Consider the following 21913-nt stretch of genomic DNA (forward strand, 5'->3'; position numbering starts at 1 on the left):
ACACCCACGGGCTATGAGCTATTACTGACCGAGTCACTATATAGACAGCTCCACTCAGTGCTCTGCAGGGAGGCAAAGATGGAGATGGATTACAGACCTCCAGATTGCTGGATGCAGGTGTGATTCCAGGGCTCAACATACTGCCCTGAGAATAAAGCCGGTTATAAGCCTTTTTACTCCAAGAACATTCAGTTGTCATTTCTTGGTCTCACTGAATCCATAGTGAACTTGCCTTGGGCTGAAATACTCAGGCAAAACACTATACAGTGGAGTTGAAAATCATTCACACACTACTGAATGATGTGAAGGAATGGCATGACATGTACTTTGATAGAGATACAGCTGTAAATGTACGGCACATGGATCAGGGTTCAGCTTGTTTTGGTTGTCTCTTCAGTGAGACATACATGCTAACACATCATAAGCTCCATCGTACTTATAATGTTTCCTAAGCTAAACAGCTTGCATATTGAGGGAATTACAAAGAAAGGTGATGACATCAGCTATTTCTTTAGCCTTGCACCAGCATTCAAAGTCATGGCACTCAGGTTTGCATCATCACATAGCTGAAAATCCTGACTGTGGAAAGAAGTTCCTCAAGAATTTTTGTGCTTCTTGACCTACAGCTATGTGGGCCAGTCCATGAAGGAAGCAGCCAATTTGTGTACTTCCTACTCAGTTATTCTCTCCTGCTTCCCCTCACACAACAACTGGTGGCCCTGCCAGGTTGAGGCACTGCATTGTAATACCAGTAATTGCCTTGTTTCAAATGGCTTATGTTCTTGTATCATGATTTATGTCAGTGTTGTCCTTGTGTCTTTCTGCAGCAATAAATACTGCTTTAATTAAATCCCTTTGGTCGGTCCATCAACAGCTAATGAAAGCCCATTTGATAAATAGATTACTTGGAGTCAAGCTTTTTTTCCCAGGTGGGCTGAGAAGATTGAAGGGAGTAAATGCAACCACTTTCATAATATTTTTCTCTCCCTGGGAGATCTTTCACAGTATCCACAATGATATTTCAGTTTTGCCAGCAGATTTCTGAATTCTTGGAAAGGATGTCAGGTAGTAATTGAAAAGCTGAAGTGAATTTGGTGAGAATCACACACTGTCAAATCACAACCATTTTCTAAGAAAGTGAGAAAAAGCCTTACTTTGGTATCGTAAATATATTTAAATCTTAACACCTAATTGGGTCACAGAAAATACCCTAGATTTTGGTTATTTAAATTCTAAAAGTATTTCCAGGTTTGGAAATAGTCACAGCTGCCAGATTGGAAGTCATACACATCTCCTGCCCAGGTGAAAGTTTGAATATGAGTGAAACTGAATAGCAGAAAATGTCAAGAATTTGGTTCACCAACAAGCTCTTATGTTAGTATCTTTAAGATTGTTCTATGTGGTGTTCTGATATGGCATTATTTTTATTCCCTTTATCTGTTCTCTGGTACACAGATCCATGTAAGGAAAAATGTTCTTCGCCTAGCAAACAACATTCTTTCCTAACATACTTGCCCTACACAGCATGCTTCTCTATATTCAGTATTTGTGCGTAGATAAGAAGGAAGACTTTTACCATCAAGTCACCCATGGAAGCCTGACTTGCTCGACTTACACAGTGTTTATTACCTAAAAGACAGAGTGTGATCCAGGTGGACAGTGGAGAAGAAAATGAATAAAAACTTTTTCAGATCCTTGTAAAAGCTGCACTCCTTTAATTTATAGAATTTTACTTAAAATGCATGATCACTTTTCTCCATTTTTTAATGGAATAATAAGCCATCATCAGTCAAGGAGAAGAAGTTTTGCTTCTCACTGGTCAGTATGCTTTCATTCTACTACACTTTCTGCAGTGTACAGTCTTGGCTTTTTCTATGTTGTTAAGCAATTTGTAGGAGCAGTTCATAGGATTCATGCATCAAATTGCTGCACTTCGTATTTCCATCCAGCAGTTTAGGCAGCACCAAGGGGTAAAATTTTAAATGGGAGATCAGTTAAGTCAGTTCTATCTGGGTATGAATTTTGATTGTGTTCCCTTTCTCATTGTAATGTTAGTAATAATAATACATGCAGTGATAATACATTGCCATTTTTTGAGACCTCCTAGATGCTAAGAACTGTGCTTGGTTATTTGTATTCCCTAGTAGGTTAATTCAAACAACAACCTATTAAATATGAATTAACATGCTTTTATTATGCATGAAGATATTGTATGAACAATAATCAAAGAACCTTCTGTTTGATCATAAAGCTAGTAATTATGCCAGTTGCAGTGACCTCATCTTTAAAATAGTAAGCACAATATAGACTTACTGTATTTTTTAAAAAATAAATAACTTTATTACATAGGCTGTCATTGAACAGAAGGGGACTTATTTAGCTTTCTGTTTCTTACACAGAATCGCAGCTTTTTGGTCTCTAGCACATGGTAGGCTTTTGACTACATTGGAATTAAACTGGCCTGAGAGATGAATATAAATGCATTCTACCAGGATCCCAGCTGAAGACTACTCCTCTCAGCACCCATTCTCCATGTTGCTTTTGAATTTCTCTTTTGCTCCTTGGGATTCTGTAAGTGAAACAAACATAGAGATCGGTTCGATATAGCTGAATGTCATCAAGAAGACAGCCTGCTCAAAACTGAAATATTTTGAAGAGAAACACACACACACACACGAATCCGGAACAGGCGACCCCTATGGTGTTCTTTTGGAAGGAGAACATAACAGCTGCAGAAGTTCATCAGGACTCTTATCCTCTCTCTTATGAAATTTTAATGATCAGGAGCAAAGGGCACCAAAACAGTTGCCCTTCAGGCAATTGTGCAGACACATGCCGATGTAATAAGGGAACAGAAAAAGGCAGTGATAACAATCACCTTTGCCCTGGGGAGGAGCAGCATTTATATCAGAATATTGCCATTAAGAAAATCATCTTTTTTTCAGCTTTACTGAGGCATAATTGACAAGTGCAATTTTAAGATTTTAAAATATGCAATGTGATGATTTGATGTACGTATGCATTATGAAAGGACACCCCCTGGGTTAATTAACTCATCCATCACCTCACTTATTTTATACCCCCCTTTTTTGGTGAGAAAATTAAAGTTCCACTCTCAGCAAATTTCAATTATACAAAAGAGTATTGTCAACTGTAGTCACAATGTTATACTTTAGGTCCTCAGACCTTATTCATCTTATAACTGAAAGTTTTTACCCTTTTACTAACCTCTTCCTATTTTCCCCAATCTCTGGCAACCAGTCTTCTACTCTGTTTCTGTGAGTTTTTTAAAAAACAGATTCCACATATGCAGTGATGCCGTACAGTATCTGTGTGGCTTATTTCACTCGGCATAATACCCTCCAGATTCATTCATGTTATTGCAAATAACAAGATTTACTTCTTTTTCTAAGGCTAAATAATATGCCATATATATATATGTGTGTGTGTGTGTGTGTATATATATATATATATATATAGTTTCCATACTTTGGCCATTGTGAATAATGCTGCAATAAAAATGGGAGTACAGATATCTTCACATTGGTACATTGGTCTTGGCAATATTTTTTTTGGATTTGACACTGAAAGCAAATGAAATAAATAATAAACAAGTGGGGTTCCATCAAACTGAATAGCTTCTGCACAGCAAAAACCATCAACAAAGGGCAAAATACGGAATGGGAGAAAATATTTGCAAACCATATATCCAATAAAACTTTAATATCCAAAATATACAAGGAACTCATAAAACTTGATAGCCAAACCACAAATAATGCTATTTAAACATGGGCAAGGGATCTAAATAGATATTTTCCCAAAGAAGATATACAGATGGCCAACAGGCATGCGAGAAAGTGCTCAACATCACTAATAGGGAAATGCAAATCCAAATCATAGTGATGTATCACCTCACACTGTGAGGGTGGCTAGTATCAGGAAGACAAGGAGGAAGAAGTGTTGGTGAGGATGTGGAGAGGGATCCCTTGTGCACTGTTGGTGGGAATATAAACTGGTGCAGCCACTATGGAAAACAGTATCTAGTTCCCTCAGTAAAAGCAAAGAAAAGAATTGATGCTTTAATTAAATTTCACATGTCTATTTTTATCTAAGAAAAGTTTGGTTTTTGATAAAATTATAGCCCACGATTTCTATTACTCATATGTATTACTGTGACTTGGTACTAATCTTTAATGTTCTTTAAATTAAAGCATATTTTAAACAAACTGTGCTGAACAAGGGAAAAATAGAATGAAGAGTGAAACAATAGGGAGAAATGTGATAGGTGATCTTCAGACATATTCCTCTAGGCCTTATACTGCCATTTATTCCTGTCCACTGCCTTCTCCCTACTGTCAAATAATACAGCAGAGTATATGTTTTTTTCTTTTCTTTAAATGCTGAGTTAATTGCCAGGCAGAGTACACACAACCAGACAAGAAATTCAGTGAGTCATTTCCAGAGGAGAAAAAGAGGAGATTTTTAAGTACTAAAAAGTGAAGGGGTATGGTCCACAATGGCTATGGTAATGAAAAATTGAAAACTAGCTCTCCACGTAGTATTCATGAGTCCATATGTCTGTATACAATTGGTTTAAAGTAAGTACGATTGGTCATTAGTCTGGAAAAACTCTTCACTTAGATTCAGGTCTGGGTTAAAGTTCATGGTTCTTTAAGAATATTAGTGTCACAAGTGTTGTAGTAAAACACAGTATTAAGTTTTGATTCTCTCCTGGGCGCATACAACTGTTTTTGTTTTTGTTTTTTTTCTTTATACTATCTACTTTCTATGCAGGAATTCCCTTGACAACACAGAAAAGGTTGTTAATCCAAATTCTTTTTCTTGCTTTTCTAGAAAGTAGAATAGTTACAAAGAAAAAAAAAATCTTATAGTCAGCAAATTAGCTTAAGTGCACACTTAGGATATCTTCATATCTGTTGATTCAGTGGAGTTACTTAACAAAATATCAGTCGAGGTTACATATTAACCAAGATAGAATTTGAAAGAGCAAGGAATCTTATATAAAGCTGAGAAATGCACTTTAAAAATTGTACCTACAATCTACTTCAGTCCCTTTTAATTTACAAGGTCCTTTGTCTTCAGTCTACCAAAAACAGACTTTTCTAAGACTTCACTCAGTTATCCTTGTAACAGTTTTCCATTGTTCGCTTCAAAGTATGCCAATCACTACATAGCTCTTAAGATATTCAATTTGCATATAATCAAGATAAAGACATAGCATTAAAAATATATCAAAACCTTTTTTAGTAATCCTTTTGCTTTCCTCTTTCCTAGGGAAAATGAGGTTCTATTATAACTTCCAAAGTGTTTGAGAATTAACATACTATTTTCCAAGTTGATGTTCCACAACTATTTGTCCAGTGACTATGTGAAGATACAATAATGCTGGCAAATTTTGACAGAACTTGCAAGAATGTGAGTTTTCTCTGTTATACAGTGCACCCTGGAACTTGAACTCTTATTAGCAACACTAATCCTGGATACCTGACCCCAGGCAACCTGTTGTGTTAATGAGGAAACTGGCTAAGATGTTAGATAACAGTTCTGGGTGGAGCTAGCTCAGTCTCTCTTTAGTTTCAGTCATTGAAATAAAGTGTAACACTGTCCTTGCTGAAGAAACAGAATAGTTACAATATGGCGAAAAAATCCTTTTACTTTCTGACATTGGGAATCCTCATAGCATATTATATTTATATGCCCCTTCCAGATAATGTAGAGGAACCCTGGAAAATAATGCTGCTTAATGCTGTTATGAAAACACCATCACATTTGGTAAGTAGAAATATTTATTAACCAAGAGAGGCAAGTTTTCTAGGATTCTAATTTTTTGTTTTGTTCTTTTTCAAGTTCTGTGTGCCTTTGACTTATTGTCAAATTCTGCTGATTTCTTTATTGTATCTCTGAATGATCTCAAAAGACCACTAGCAAGATGAACAAGAATACATTCAAGTTATATTTCTAAAATGATCCATTTTAATAGCAGTAAAGAAAAAAAAAAGTATAATTTTTTGGTTACTTTTTGCACTTATGTGCGATTTTTAAATTTCATACAGAACTCTGAAGTCATATGTTTGAGCTACACTGTAGTTAACTATGACATTGAAGCACTAATATTGGAAAGAGTGTACACAATATACATGAAGTAGGTTCATACTGACTAACTGAAAAATGACTAATAAAAGACTCACACATATAGACAACAGACTTGGTTACCACAGAGAAGAGGGGAGAGGAAGGGTAAAATTGTTGAAGGGGAAAAAGAAGTACAAACTACAAATTGTAAAATAAGTTAGACATAGGAATGAAATTACAACACAGAGAATATAACCAATAATATTGTAATATCTTGGCATCTAGTAATGTGTATAATTATTGAGTCACTATGTTGTACCTCTGAAAACGAATATAATGTTGGGTATCTTTATATACAGTAGCTTTATTCCAATTTTTAAAAAAAACGTGAGAGCTGTGGTTAATGGCAGTAGAAGAATGCCTCTCTGTTATCTCCGTTATGACTACTTCATTGGGAACCTGGCCCAGTTTATTTCCTTTAACTCTCTCACTATAAAAGTAACCTTTTCCCTCTCTCTCTCTCTACATATAAATGTTTAAACAGCAATTAGCAAAAATTATTTGGTGGTAGAAATTGGAAATTGCCAGAGCGCTGACAGAAAGAAATCTTTGATCTCTACATGCACATTTCAGAAATGGAGAGCTCACTACCTTTTTATGTAGCTCTCTCCATTTTTTCAAAATAGTTTTAAGTAGATTTCCTTTTTTTAAAATAGCCATACATTCATAGAGCTCAAAAATCAAAACAAGATGAAAACTGAGACATCCTGCTCCCTTCCCTTGCTTTCATCCATCCTGTTTCAGCCCAGTCCTCTGCAGAGCACCAGTTTTATTAGCTTCCTATAATTCATCCTGGGGATTCTTTATACGAAATAATACCAATGATAATGAATTCAAGCAATGAAAATATATATTATCCCTCTCTCATTCTTTTCAAAGAAACAATATAACAAATATTCTTCCGTGGTTTTTGCATTTCTTATTTAATGATATATCCTATAATATTTTCATATCTTCACATATAAATCTCATTCTTTGACATACTGCAAAGGATTCATTTATATGTATAAACCAGAGTTTATTAATCAGGCCCATTTAGGTGGAAACTTGTTATTTTTAGTGTTTTTTATTACAAACAGTAAAATAAAAATACATGAATAATATTTGGAGGCTGGGTTTTGTCTGTAATAAATCCATGAAGTAGATTTGTTGGACCAATTGTAATTGTGCTAATTAGTACAAAATTGCTCTGTAATAATATTCCACTCCTACCAAAAAAGTCATGGGAATATCTGTGTCCTGTCAGCTTCTTAATGAAGTGTATTACAGTTTTCTGAATTTGGTAATTCGCATCAGACTACAATTTTATTTTTGTGTTTCTCTTATTAAGAGTAAGTTTTAGAATGTTTTCTGTTTGGATTTTCATTTCTTTGAACAATTTGGAAAGCTCCTTTGTCCTCATTTTTAATTGAGTTTGCCGTTTTTTATTTCTTTATGTACTAGAGAGATTAGGCCTTTGTGAAAGGAAGTGCACTCTTTATTTCCAGTTAGTCTTTTGCCTTTAATACAATAAATTGGCACTGATAAAATGTTTTTTATTGTTCTTCATTTTTAAAAAATTCTAATTTATCAATATTTAAGTTGTATCTTTGGCCACTCAAAAAGCCTAGAAAACTATCACAATATCCTACCACAAACCCAAATCCTGGAACTTTTTTCTTATATTTAAAGGTTCACTTGCATTTAAAGGAATGTTCACCTACTCAGGGAATGTCTGTGATTTATAAACTTTCACCTGTGATAAAAGTCCCAAAAGTTTTTCCAATTAAAAACCTTTTGGAATTTAGATAGTAACCAAAATCAACTGGTGATTAATTGTTTTCAGTAGAAAATCAAGGCTCTTCTCAAGACCTTAGAAAAAGTGTGGATTTTATATGAATCTCGCCAAATTAATCTCAGCTTCTTAGTAAATGTCTTTGTTTTTTTCAAGAAATTTGGAATCTGCTCACAAATGTGGAATACCAAGTTTTGATATATCTGACATTATAGACACTAATTCTAATTGAAGAGAGAGGCAACAGATTTTATGTGTCCCATCTAGAAAAAATAGCCTGCCTGAAAGAAGTACCATTTATTAAATGTATATCATTGGATGTGGGAGAATAAAAAGGCCACCTGATAACCTACCTATATTGCTATAGAAAAGCACAAAACCTGCGAAGCCAGAGTAAATATGCTGTAAATCAATTCAATGCATCACTACAATCATTCAAATGCAGTGCAGTTTATTCACATCACATCCTAGCATTTCTCACTAGCAGGACGACCAGTCATAAGAAGGGAAGCAAGAGAGATATGGACTGGCAAGGGGACAATTCATCTGCTAACTTCATGATGGGACACTAAAGCTATATGTCAGGGGGCCCTCAGACTCTAAAAGGCTCAGCAAGCAGAAACTTTCCTTCCTACAGTTAGTCTCTTAAGCTGAGTCATACTGCCTCTTCTGTGTGCCAAGTCTGGGATGCTTTCACAAGGCTAGGGAAATATTAAATGTCTTGATGTTTTTAATTGCCAGCTCCATAGCTGTTTTTATAGGTGCACTGGTATTCATGATATGGGCCAGCTTATATGCTCCATACAGAAAAATCGTAATAGTCAAGCCCCTGATCTGTGCACCTATTTCATCCAAGATGTATGTGCCAGATCTACATAGTTTGTGGAGGCCAGTGCAAAATAAATATACAAAACCCTTATCCAAAAGGCAGGACAAAAATATATTTAAAGATTTTTACTATAAAGCTTTTTCTTCTAAAAAGCAGTTTTTATTACTTGGGAAATAAAATAGAGGTAATAGTGGTACGTGAATAACAACATGAAGTTACAAAAATAAATTACAAAAATATATGTTGATGTAATTTTGTTTAATGCAATGCATAATAATTTATTGATATAAATGATATGTAATGTTTTGTTTGATTTTAACATCTGGCTTTCTTTTCTGTAAATTTGTTTATTAGGTCATCAAAATCTATACTTTTAGCAACTTAAGTTTCAATTCCTGTCATTGAAAGTGAAATGAGTTGGTCTTGGCAAATACAAAATTACAATTAATTTTTGATTTTGAGAGGGATCATTCTGCCAATACAACTGTTAGTAGAGCTATGCAAAATGTTTTATAGGCTGTGACAACATTGGGATACATTTCAAGATAAGTGTTTCATTACATCTAGAACTGATGATTCTTGTGGAATAATTTTTCTAAAGAGATTCAACTTTTCATTCAAATGAGTTTCATCTAAATCTGAATTTAATTTTAAATGCACATTTATATAATAAAATTTTAAGCTTTCTTCTGACATGGGAAGCTTCTGGAGGTTGTACAAGAAATTGAAAGGGGCTTCATGGTTTGCTAATCTACAGTTGATCTTTGAATAAAATGTGGGTTAGGGATAAGAAATCCCATGCAGTCAAAAATCTGAATATAACTTAAACTCTCTAAAAACTTAACTACTAATAACCTACTATTGATCAGAAACCTTATCAATAACATAAACAGTCCATTAACATATTTTATTATGTATATTATATACAATATTCTTAGAATAAAGTAAGCTAGAGAAAATGTTTTTTCAAATTATCACAAATCTCTAAAAACTTTTTGATATGTTTCTTAAAAAAAAAAGCTGCATCAAAGAGGAACTGCACAGTTCAAACCCATGTTGATCAAGGGTTAACTATAATTCAAAATGCCTACTTATGCGTTCTATTGCTTTATCTTCAGTTAAAAAGAAATTAATTTTAAAGGTGCCTTCCTCATTAATAATTAGTTCATCCAAAGCTTCATATGAAGATAGTAGCCTCTTCGAACAAATACAGGAATCTTCAAATTTATTTCCTATTCCTAAGCCTATGGATATTTGCCCTGCAAAGTTGCAGCAGTGTTAAAACCAAAGACTAAATTATTTGAAGAATTCTAATAATTTCTTCTATGCTCTATTGCAATGTCTGTGTGTATACTTTCATTCTGCAATAATTTGCTGCCGCTTTAACTGGTTGAGCATCCACTGTTCCTGTCCCAGAGCTCAGGTGAGAGATTTAATATTTGTGGCATCTGAGGATGAATGGAGCAAGCCAGCTTCCCATGACAATCCTTGTGTTGCCCTTGCAGAGCCTGTGTTTCTCTCAGTTCCCAGCCCCAGCCAATTTCTCCAGCCCCACAGTGCCCTGCTCTGCCCCATCTGTGCACTTGCACACACACTGGGTGGCCAGGCCAGTCAATCTGAGCACACACTGTCTGCAGTTCACTGTGGTTGTGGGCCTGTGCATTTAAAATGACGTTCTTTCACTTATTTCTGATACTGGTAAATTGCATCTTCTCTTCTTTTTTTCTGAGTAGTCTGAGTTTGATCAATTTTATGGTTTCTTTTCTAATAATCAGTCTTTAGTTTTATCTAGCTTCCATTTTAGTGATTTTTGTTTTTTCTTTATTCTTTCCTTCCCCCATACTTTGGGTTTGATTTCCATTTATATTTTGAAGGTCTTATTTGAGGAAGCTTAGATCATATACCTTAGATCTTTGATCTTTTATCTCTTTCAATATATGCATTTAAAGCTATAACTTTCCCTCAAATCAATGTTTTAGCTGCACTAAACAAATTTTGATATGCCCTGTTTTCATTTTCATTTGGTTCAAAAAGTTTCCCAATTTCCTCAAGTGATCTCTTCCTTGACCAATCAAGTATTTAGGAGTATGTAGTTTAATTTCCAAATATTAGGGTATTTCCCATAAATCATTGATTCTGATTTTATTTTAATTATGTTATGGGCAGAGAACATACTCTGTATGATTTCAACCCTTTCTAACTTGTTTTTTTCCCCAAATTTGTCATGTGGTACATCTTGGTGAAAGTTGTACATGGAGTGAAAAGAATGTGTATTCTGCTGTGGTTGTATGGAATGTTATCAGTATATCAATTAGTTCTGCTGGGAAATAACATTTTTCAAATTTTCTATATTCTTGCAGTTATTCTGTATATTTGTTCTATCAATTAATGAGACAGGAATGTTGATCACCAACTAATAATTTTGGATATTTCTATTTCTCCTTTTAGTTTTTTCAGTTCTTGCTTCCTGTATCATGGAATTCTATGACTGTGCATACACATTAAATGTGTCTTCCTGCGTCTTTTTGGAGAACTGACTTTTTGTTATTATGAAATATCTGCATTTATTCCTGTTTATATGCTTTTTTTTCAGAAACTTATATGAATATATTTCCCTTCCTTAACATCATTGTATCATCTCTTTTACCATCATTCTAATAAAATTTGGAGAAACAAGGAGAGGTTAAAACAGTGTTTATTCTACCATCTTGTCCTATAAACCATTCATTTTGAATTATATACTTGAAAATGAGTATTTTTGTTCTTTGGAGCCCTAATTATTCTAGGCCTTTCATGAAACAGCTGAAGTCTTGAAGTCATGAAGTCTTCTGTCTACTTTGTCTATTGAATTGTTGGTCTATTTCTTATTTGTATAGTTTTAAAAAATATATTCTAGACTCTAGTATATTCTTACTTAAATGTACTGCAATTATCGTTATCCACAGTGTACCTTGTCTTCAAATCACTTTAAGATATTTTGATTAGTGCAAAGTCTTAATCTTAACCGATGTGAATTTATCATTAATTTCTTCATAGTTTCTATATTTATTTTTTAATATGTTTGTGTATGTTTTAGTAAATTCTTCTTAAGGACTCTTTCCTCTCATTCATCCTTACAGACTCAGGACATATAAGGATAGCAAATGACCTATACTTCTTCATTACCACATTTTTAAATTTTTCTCCAGGTTAAGCTCATTTAATCTGTTTGAAAGGCCTTCTGCTCAATTAATCATCCAAACACTATTTTCCTTTGAAGTCTCAGGTGAACTGCAAATTAAAAACTCTTTATCTTCCCCAACATCTTTACAATTATCTCATAGATTTTTGTCCTTATTTATAGTTAAGACATTATTTTATAACTTACATCTTTCATTTGGCTCTGATATTTTTGGATGAGGAGGTTTTTTTTGAGGATGAGGAGTACTTAGCACAGAAATATATATTCCATAATAATATTCGTATTGTCTGAATGCATAAGCAAGGATTAGTCTTATTAACGGTAATGAATCATATGGTAATATAGCATCTGGATTTCTATATCTTCTGGTGCCATCATGACTGATTTTTCTGGAATGTAATTAATACTCTTTGGGCCATATTCAATATTAATATGTACTTCTTTGTCCAAAAACATTTTTGACACTTAGAATGTGTGTTTGTATATGTGTGTGTGTTTCATTGTAGGCCCAGTTTGCTGAAATGTTGGGACTAAACCACTTCGTGGATTCCATGATGTTCTTTTTAAGCTTTCAAGACGTTCCACCAACATCAGATGAAAACATAAGTGTGGCAGATACAACATTTAACAACATTCCTGTTCGTATTTATGTGCCAAAACGGAAGCCAGAATCACTAAGAAGGGGACTGTTTTATATCCATGGTGGTGGTTGGTGTTTGGGGAGTAATGGTAAGTGCAATATATTGGAAAATTCACCTTATATGATGTAATTGACTATTCTCATTTCATGATTTACAAATTAAATATCATGCTCCTGCTTCTGAAATTCATTTCATTAAAGCAATGTGAATTAATGGAGTTATTGAAATCTCAGTGTAAATAAGTTTAGTAACACTTGAAATTTTAAAATGTTTATTAAAAATATTATGGGTTTCTGACCCTACCACTCACTGAAGAATTTACAGATTTTCTGGCATGAAGATTACGTTCCTTAAGCAAATATAAAAATCACTTTGTATTTCTAACTCGCTAGCAAAATTGCTGAAATTATCTTATTTTTCCCTCAAGAATCAAATAATTCTTTTCCAAATATGTTTTTCTAATGTGTCTAGATAGAGGTGGAAAGACTATGAAATTTCCATTTACTGAACTTAAGTATTACGGTACAGTCTACTTTCTTTACATTGTCTCCTGCTTGACAGTATAGAACTAAATAATGGGTTGTCTCTTTTCCTTTTCATTTCTTTTCTCAAACAACATTTCTATCCCTTTCCCAGAACAAAATGCACTTCAGAAAAATACTTCAGTGTAAGTAAAAGCAGAAAGCTGTCCAAGTCTCAAACTCCGGAGTACTGGGAGTGTCAGCTACTAGGGAAGGCAGGCCACTTCTCTCTCCTGGATCTGAGTCCTCCGGAGAAGAAGGCAGCCAGAGGAGGTCCCAGCAGTCCTTCTAAGAGGGGCCTCAGTTGCCTAGGCCCAAAGGGGGTTCTGATTGCCACTGTTCTAGGTTGGCTGGCTTGAAACTATTTTAAAATGGTGAAGGAAGAAGTGACTTAGTCAAGTGACTAAGAATATTCAGAGATACAAGGGAAACCAAGAGAGAAGAAAATATTAAGAAAGAGGGTGGAGGTAGCAGTACCAAGTGGTGGAGTGATCCTGAAATAGTGTTAAAAAAATGCCTCATACATTTGAAGACTCATTGATTGTGTGAGGACAGAAATTATAGAATGGTAGGATGTTCACGCAGTTCTGATGGGTGGATAGTGAAAGAGAGATGGGGAAATTAAAGCAGTGTTTTCAAGAAACTTCATGGAGGAGAGAAAATAAGGTTAAAGGAGTCAAACAGAAAGGAAATACAAATATGATAGTATGTACTTTTTATTTCAGTGTGTGAGGGTTGTAAATATGTATGCAGGCTGAGTTAAAAAAAAAAACAGTAAATAGCAGTATTTGAAGAACTGGGTTTGATGACTAAGGCTGCATAGTCCCAGATGCAGTGGTAGGGAACTAGAGGGATTGCCAACAAGTGGAAGGGGAAGTCTTACCAATGAGAAGGAAGAGAAAGAGGACTTCAGTAGAGAAATTGTATGTTGGCAGTGAGGATATAAAAAGCAATTTAGAGGATACTGCTCAGTGACGTCTATGAATAAGAGTTGTTGTCAGCTGCTGTTGATGAAATGGTGTTTCTGATTTTTTTAAACCACAGTTTGTCTTTCAAATGGGCCCTACTACTCAAAGCTTTTTTGCTCTTCAAACTGTTTTCCTAAAGCTGTCCCTGAATAAGAATCAACCCCAAATACACACACACACACACACACACACACACACACACACACACAGTTTTCCTAGAAAAACATCTATACACACACTTTTCCTGGAAAAGCATCTATGCAGTCTCTAGTCTTCTCAAATCCTTTAAAAATTCTTCCCACATCCCCCAAATAGGTAATAAGGGATCTTACCTGTATCTCAACAATGCTCTCTACTCACCTCAATTTAGGGAACTATTTTTTGTATTTCTGTTGTTGATCTCTATCTCTGCCCCAGCCCCCATAAAGGTGAGCTCCTTAAAATCAGAGAACATGTCTCTTCAAATTTGTATTCCCATACTCTAACTGCATGGCAATCACATAACAGGATAGCTAAACCAAGACAATTTGGAATATACTTTTCAGAAATTTGGTAAATGGAAAGGAAAGCTGATCAAGGGCTAGTAAAAGGATCACTGAGAGGAATAATTCATATTCTACTGAGATCTATGTCCAGTGATCAACATGAACGTAGTATTAGCTTTTTTTCTTTACGCAGTAGTTCAAGATAGATGAAAGAAATATAAAGTAATCCCATTAACCTTTATTCTTAACAGAAGCTTTTTCAATTCTCATTAATATTTCAGTATATTTTTCTTTTATTTCAGCTCTTAATGCTTATGACATTCTGTCAAGATGGACAGCAAACAGGCTTGATGCAGTTGTCATATCAACCAAGTAAGAGCTTTGTTGGTTTGATTTTAGGCCAGATGCTTCACATACTGATATCCACTCAACCATATTGAGCATTTTATTATGTTAAAAATCGATCTCTATTACTGATGACACTGAGTATGGACAAAGAGACCTAATGTCAGGGGCTATCCAGCCCAGAGTCAGAGAGAAAAGATGTATACATACAGGTCAAGGAGGAACAAAGGTCAGAGAGTCAAGAAATTGTTCAAGTGAAATTAACCTATAGTATCAAATCTTGACTACCACCTCTGGATTTGTTTTCCCATTAGTTAGCAGAGTATTAAGGATGAGGACTTTAGGAGCAGGTCCACTATGGTGGCATAGGAAGATCCTGAATCATCTCCTCCCAAGGACACACCAAATTTACAGCTACATATGGGTCATTTCCCTCTGAAAAAGATCTGAAAGCTAGGTGAACTGTCTTCCATGACAAAGGACAAAAAGACCCCATCAAGACTGGTAGGAGAAACGGAGACACCAGTCTCAAAAAAAAACCTGGGTTTGCCTTCCCTCTGTGCTCTCCCACTGTCTGGTTAAAGCTAGCTGGTGCATGCAAACCAAAGTCAACCAAGGAAGAAGCCAAAACTGAAAAAAAATAAAGGACTTTTACTTGGGGGTCTCAGAATTGCAGTTCAGGGAGCATAATACTGGAGTCACCAAAAAGTGTCCCTTTCAGTGGGGAGAGCAAGGGAGGGGCTTTCATGAGAAACAAGTGGAGGTAATTACATGATTTAGATAAAGAAGAGACAAAAATCTGTTAGTTTGGTGCTAACCAGTTGAACCACTTGTGATTACCCTCTGATCAACTGCATTGGTTTTATTAAACCAAACTATTCTTGATTTGTATTAGTTAACTATTCTGTCATCATAAAGTTCACGTCAATAGTTTTATGGCCTGAATGTCAGTTCTGTTGGATTTGATGAGTAACTGCTTGTAAAACAGTTACCAATTCTGGCCAAGTTCAAGAGTTCATTAGTTAAAAAGGAAAATCAAACTTTAAAACAGTCTCTCATATCCAGGAGTTACATACAATTTCATATCACATGGGGGACTCCCTTTGATCACCTGGCCCTGGTGGCCACATGCACTGGAGTTCCAGAGCTCCCAGGACTGTAACAATCAGAAAGACACTTCTTGGAAGGCCACTATCCCCAGGGCACTGCACAGACAGCAGAATGAAACACAATCCCAGTCTTCCTGTGAAAAAAGCTTGTTTACTTAGTCTGGAGTTTCGGCCGGAGGGATTGGCTTCAAGTTTCTCACACATCTAGAGGCTAAGGAGGTGCTCCCAGGGAATGTAAGCAGAGAGACACCCCCTTGGTCTCACTACAGCTCAAGACTCCACAGAAAGGAGCTTATACACTCCTTGTAGCCCCATTTTTGCAACTGTCATCTAGAGTAGACTTCCAGATCTCCTGGTCTGGAGGCAGACAGGGATTATGACTGCTGCCACACAGGACTATATATATTTGCATACTTTAAAAGCTGCTGCCTGAGCATCTGGCTTCCAGTTAGCCTGAATCTAAATGCAAAAATGAGATCGCTCCCTTTACGTCACTGGCAGGTCTTGGCACATCCTCAACAATGGGACATATCAAGAATAAGTCAGGTGGCTAAGCAATGACTAAGGTTCAAGAGACACCTGAAAGCAAGAAAAAGCTTGATTAGAAGGAGCCAAAGAAAATGAAAACTCTAATTGGAAAAGATATGTGCACTCTTGTGTTCATTGCAGCACTATTTACAATAGCTGAGATATGGAAAAAACTGTCCATCATTGGATGAATGGATAAAGAGGATGTGAGACTATATATATGCAGTGGAATACTACTCAACCGTAACAAGAATGAAATCTTGCCATTTGCAACAATGTAGGTGGACCTTAAGGGTATTATGCTACATGAAGTAAATCAGACAGAGAAAGACAAATACTGTTTTATTAGCTTATATTGGAATCTCAAAAACAGAACAAAACAAACTCAGACTCATAGATACAGAGAAATGACTTGCAGTTTCAACAGGTGAGGGGGTTAGGGGGAAGCAAAAATGGGTGAAGGGGATCAAGAAGTACAAATTTCCAGTTATAAAATAAATAGGAGGATGGAGTGTATGGGATGGGGGAATGTAGTTGGTAATATTGAATTAACTTTGTAAGGTGAAAGATAATAACTAGACTGTAGTAGTGAATTTCACAGTGTATACAAATATTGGATCACTATGTTAAACACCTGAAACTAATATATTGCCCATCAGTTATACTTAAACAAACAAACAAACAAACAAACAGAAAAGGGTGATAGCTTTGGAGCCAGTTGACTGGGATAAAATGTAGGCTCTGAAAATTTATGTAACTTCTAATAAAAAGCTGCACATTTCAGCATTGATATGGGATTAAATGTTATAATACATTTACAGTGCTTGGAATGCTGCCTAGCATCTGGTAATCCACTGATGAAGGCAACTATTATCTAAATGAGCTGTAGAAGTTAAGACAGAACACATTTCAAATTACAGTCTAGAGCACACTTGAGGAAGAATAGAAAAAAGCCTGTGAATTTTCTATAGAGCACACTGTCTGTGAGAACCTACTTAAACTTATACCTAAGAAAAAGCAGAATTTATGGATGAATATAGTGATGGTTATATGTCAAATGGGAATATTTTGGTAAGGTTGGAAAAGTAATTTTGGAGATGTGAATCAGTAATAATAATAACTGATTACTAAAAAAGATTAACAATGGACACAAAAATCATTCTTGAAAAGTTTTAGCTGGGAAGAAATGGCAGTTAAGCAGTATTTCCCTAAGATTGAACCATATTTAGCATAGAAAATTTTATTTTGTTTATAAAGATTACAATGTTTAGTCATTGCCAGTCAGATTTCATGATTAGGAAAAATATCTTCCGATTAATAGAAAATACCCGAATATTATGTTGGTAAAAACAAAATTTTACTGTTTATTTTGGATTGGGAGTACCTGCCTTGCTTGGTACATAAGTAAAAAATCAAAAATTAAGGAAACACTGTTTTTCCATCAACAGCTACAGACTAGCCCCAAAGTATCATTTCCCAGTTCAATTTGAAGATGTATACACTGCTTTAAAATGGTTTTTACACCCGGAAGTTCTTAAAAGCTATGGTGTAGATCCTGGGAGAGTTGGTATTTCTGGAGACAGTGCTGGTGGTAATTTAGCTGCAGCAGTGACTCAGCAGGTAAGACTGATTATTTTCATGTGTTATGTTTTCTTTTATCAGCATTTTCATTTATTATGTTTTCTTTTATCTTATGTTTAATAATATTTGGTACATTCATTTAACTTATAAGATACCAATAATTTTTCTTTCACTTATTTAGGAAATATTGAGAAGAATAATTTTATACTTTAATGCTTCTTTTTTTTATATAATATGCTCATACAATTTCCTATATACTATACTGGACTTTTGAATAAGGGAAAGTTAGTAAATATAGCAATAACTATAATCAGGAAATCAGAATATTCTATATAATCAGCATATTCAGAATATTGTATATTGTAATATAGTATAGTATGTGTATGTATTTGCCAGGACTAAATATAGCTTATTACTAAGAGAAGGTACCCTGATCCTAGTTTTCAAGTGATTCCTAAGAATACTTTTTTTTATTTGAATAATCAGTAGAAAGTTGATGGTAACCAGGAACACAGCCAAAGAGGGAAATTAGGAATTAGGTAATAGAAACACCCAGATTCAGATCTTGTTATCATTACAAAAATGTTTAAATAGAATGTTTAATATAAGTAAAAATACATTTTATTACTTATATGTTTTTGGAAGGAGGAACTCTAAAGTGATATGAGAGATTTGAAAAATAAATAAAACTTCAAAATATGAAAACATTAACCATAAAAATTAAATGCTCAATATAGGTTTTTAAAAATAATTTTATATTTTTAGAGCAGTTTTAAGCTGAGAGCAAAATTAAGAGAAAGGTAAGAAATTTCCAATATAGCCTCAGTCTTCTTACTTGCAAAGCCTCCCCCATTATTAACATTCCCACCAGAGTGGTACATTTGTTACAGTTGACAAACTTACATTGGCACATCCTGATCACCATAAGTCCACAGTTGACATTAGAGTCCATATTTTGTGTTGCCACAAAAGTGTTTGTGAGTGTACTGACTGCAATTCAACAACACAGCAGATTGGAAAAAGGTCAGAAAAATGATGTAATATAATATTGAACAGAGAGATTGAAAGATAGGAAATAAAAATATAGACACCAAGAATATGGTGAACAAGACTAAAATGAATATATATTTCATGTCTGAGGAAAAAATGACATTTTTTGACAAAATTCAAGAAAATTCACAAGCATACTGACACTTTGGATTATGGAGAAGATATTTCAAGCAGAAAGACATTAATCCCAGATGGAAGATCAAAGAGGCAGGAAGAAATAAAGAGCAAGAAAAAAAAGTGGTAAATACATTGATAAACCAGAATATGAATATTGGCTATATATAACAATAATAATTTTATCAGTGAGGTTTAAAATAGCCAATACATCCAGGAACTAGTAAAAATATTGAAGTATTTTAACAACTTTCTATATTGTCCAAGAAGACAAGATATAACAATATTAGACATTGATAAATTAATGGATTTTATTGTAATCTTTAGTGTAACCTATAAATAAATTCTTAAAAGATATACAAATTAAAATATATCACAGGAAAATGGAGTAAAACAATATACCAAAATAATGTGAGAGGAAAAAAAATCGTAGAACAGGTGAGACAAATAGAAAGCACAATAATAGATTGTAAATTTAAACCAAATATGTTAAATAATCTTAGAGGCAAAAACTATTACTAGAGTTAATGTACAACATTCTTATTATTAATTCCATTCACCTGGAAGATGAAAAATAACATAAATTTATATACACCTAATAACATAGTCTCAAATACATAGAGCAAACTGATAGAAATAAAGGAAAAATCAATAAATTAATAGCAAAAGTGGGAGAATTTTACTAATCTCTTTCAATAATTGTTAGACAACATAACTAACAAATTTGAAATAATGAAATAAAATAATAGAATGTATATTCTTTTCAAACATACAAAACATTTTTTAAAATTCTACATACAGGTATTATAAACCAAGTGTCAGTCAATATCAAAGGACTGAAACCATATAGATCCCTGCTTTTCATATTATAATCTGTGGATTAGCAGCATTAGCCTTGTTAGAAATGTAAAATCATGGGTCTTAACCACAGACTTCTGGAATTAACCATATGCATACTACAAGAATTCCACATGATTTGTGTGCACAATGAAATTCGAGAAGTCAAATTATTTTGGTTATGTTCTCTGTCCACAGTTTCCATTACATTTTGAATTAACAACAAAATATAACTGGAAAACTGCACATGCTTTGAAATTAAGATATTAATTTCTTATTAATCCAAGTGTGAAAGAAATCAATGGAAATTTGAAATATTTTGAACTACATTATAATAAAAATGTTGCATATCATGTTCTATGAAATACATATAAATATCCAGAGAAAAATATAATCTTAATATACAAAAATAATTGAAGTTAACAAATAAGCATCCATTTCTTGAAATTAAGAGAAAAAATGGTGTCTGAAAAGTAGAGGGTAAGATGAGAGAGAAAAGAGAGAAAAACATAAAAAAATGAAATTAAACAATAGGATCAACAAAATCAGTAAATGTAATTCCTTGAAAAAGTAATAAAATTGATTTTTCTCTGGTAAGACTAAGAAAAAGAGGGAGATAATAATAAAACGATACAAGGAATGAACAAAGGGCCATAAATGTCTTGCAGGTATTAAAAATACAAAAACATACTTTGAACACATTTACTGCAATACATTTAAATTTAGACAAAATGGAATGATTCATTGAAAAACATACCAACACAAGAAGAAACAGAAAATAAGAATTACCTTATTACGATGAAGTAATTTAAATACTTTTAATATATTCACACACATATACACTCCAGGATCAAACAGTTTCAAACACAAATTCTAACAACTATTTAAAAAATATCTCTACTCCTAAAAAGAAAATTCCAAAAAGTACCAAAATTGTATTTTGAGAAGCTAACATACCTTGATTTTCAACCTGAAGAGAAGGTCAGTTTCAGAAGTCAAAATAGCATTCACATTTTTTAACGTAGATACATAATCCTAAACTAAGATACTGTCAAACAAAGCAGCAACATTAAAAGGTAATATATCACAATCACCTTCAGTTTATTCTAGTGGAGTGTAGATTTAACATGAGAACAACTATTAATACACTCCAAATTTACTTGTTTAAAGGAGAAAATCATGAGTTTTTACAGATAATATTCAATATTGATAAAAATGAAACAAATCAGCAAACAAGGAATAGAAGCAGAGTTCCTAAATTTGAATAGTATGTGAACAAAAACACAGGAAACATCACATTTAATGGTTAGTTAAAAGCTTTCTCTTTGAAACTGGCTACACACTACCACTACTTCTGTTCAAAACAAAATTGTACCAGAAGTCCCAGCCAGGGCTCTCACTGATAACAACAATACCATTTTTCAGTGGGATAATCTGTTTGTCTCTTCTGGATTATGCTAGTGCTTCAGATGTATACAAGATAAAGTTGGTAGTGTTTGGGAAAAGACAGCCTTTGAAAGTCTGAAAATGGTAACTAAACTTATACAAACATTATATGAAAAAAAAAGCGAGGTTATTAGATACATGTTTGCTGAACAGTACATTTTGTCCCAGTAGCAAAAGCACACTGCTGGAAAATTACCTTGGATAAAAACTGTCAAATTCTATTGTTCCTGGGAGAAAAAAGAGACTAGACTTTCTAAGACTGAGCAGAGCTCAAAAAATTATAAATTAATAGTTCCACATTATTTAGATTTCTCCAAGATCTAATATTTCACTATCAGAGCTAAGGAAATA

The 21913-nt window shown here is 34.0% G+C and overlaps 1 protein-coding gene across 3 annotated transcripts in view; it reads left to right on the top strand.

Annotated features, from left to right (window-relative positions):
• Positions 1-2447: 2447 nt before the first annotated feature.
• AADAC (arylacetamide deacetylase) overlaps positions 2448-21913 on the top strand; it is a 32813-nt gene continuing 13347 nt past the window's right edge. The window contains exons 1-6 of one of the 3 annotated variants that reach the window (XM_057499279.1): positions 2448-2571; positions 5296-5436; positions 5729-5793; positions 12444-12666; positions 14855-14924; positions 17983-18154. In XM_057499279.1, coding sequence (XP_057355262.1) covers positions 5755-5793; positions 12444-12666; positions 14855-14924; positions 17983-18154 — 504 coding nt within the window. In that variant the 5' untranslated portion in view covers positions 2448-2571; positions 5296-5436; positions 5729-5754. Of the gene's footprint in view, positions 2572-5234; positions 5437-5549; positions 5794-12443; positions 12667-14854; positions 14925-17982; positions 18155-21913 lie in introns of those variants that run through there. The other 2 variants (XM_057499275.1, XM_057499274.1) reach the window with 2 other exon arrangements.

This window comes from Manis pentadactyla, chromosome 1 (assembly GCF_030020395.1).
Source record: "Manis pentadactyla isolate mManPen7 chromosome 1, mManPen7.hap1, whole genome shotgun sequence".
Lineage (NCBI taxonomy): Eukaryota > Metazoa > Chordata > Mammalia > Pholidota > Manidae > Manis > Manis pentadactyla.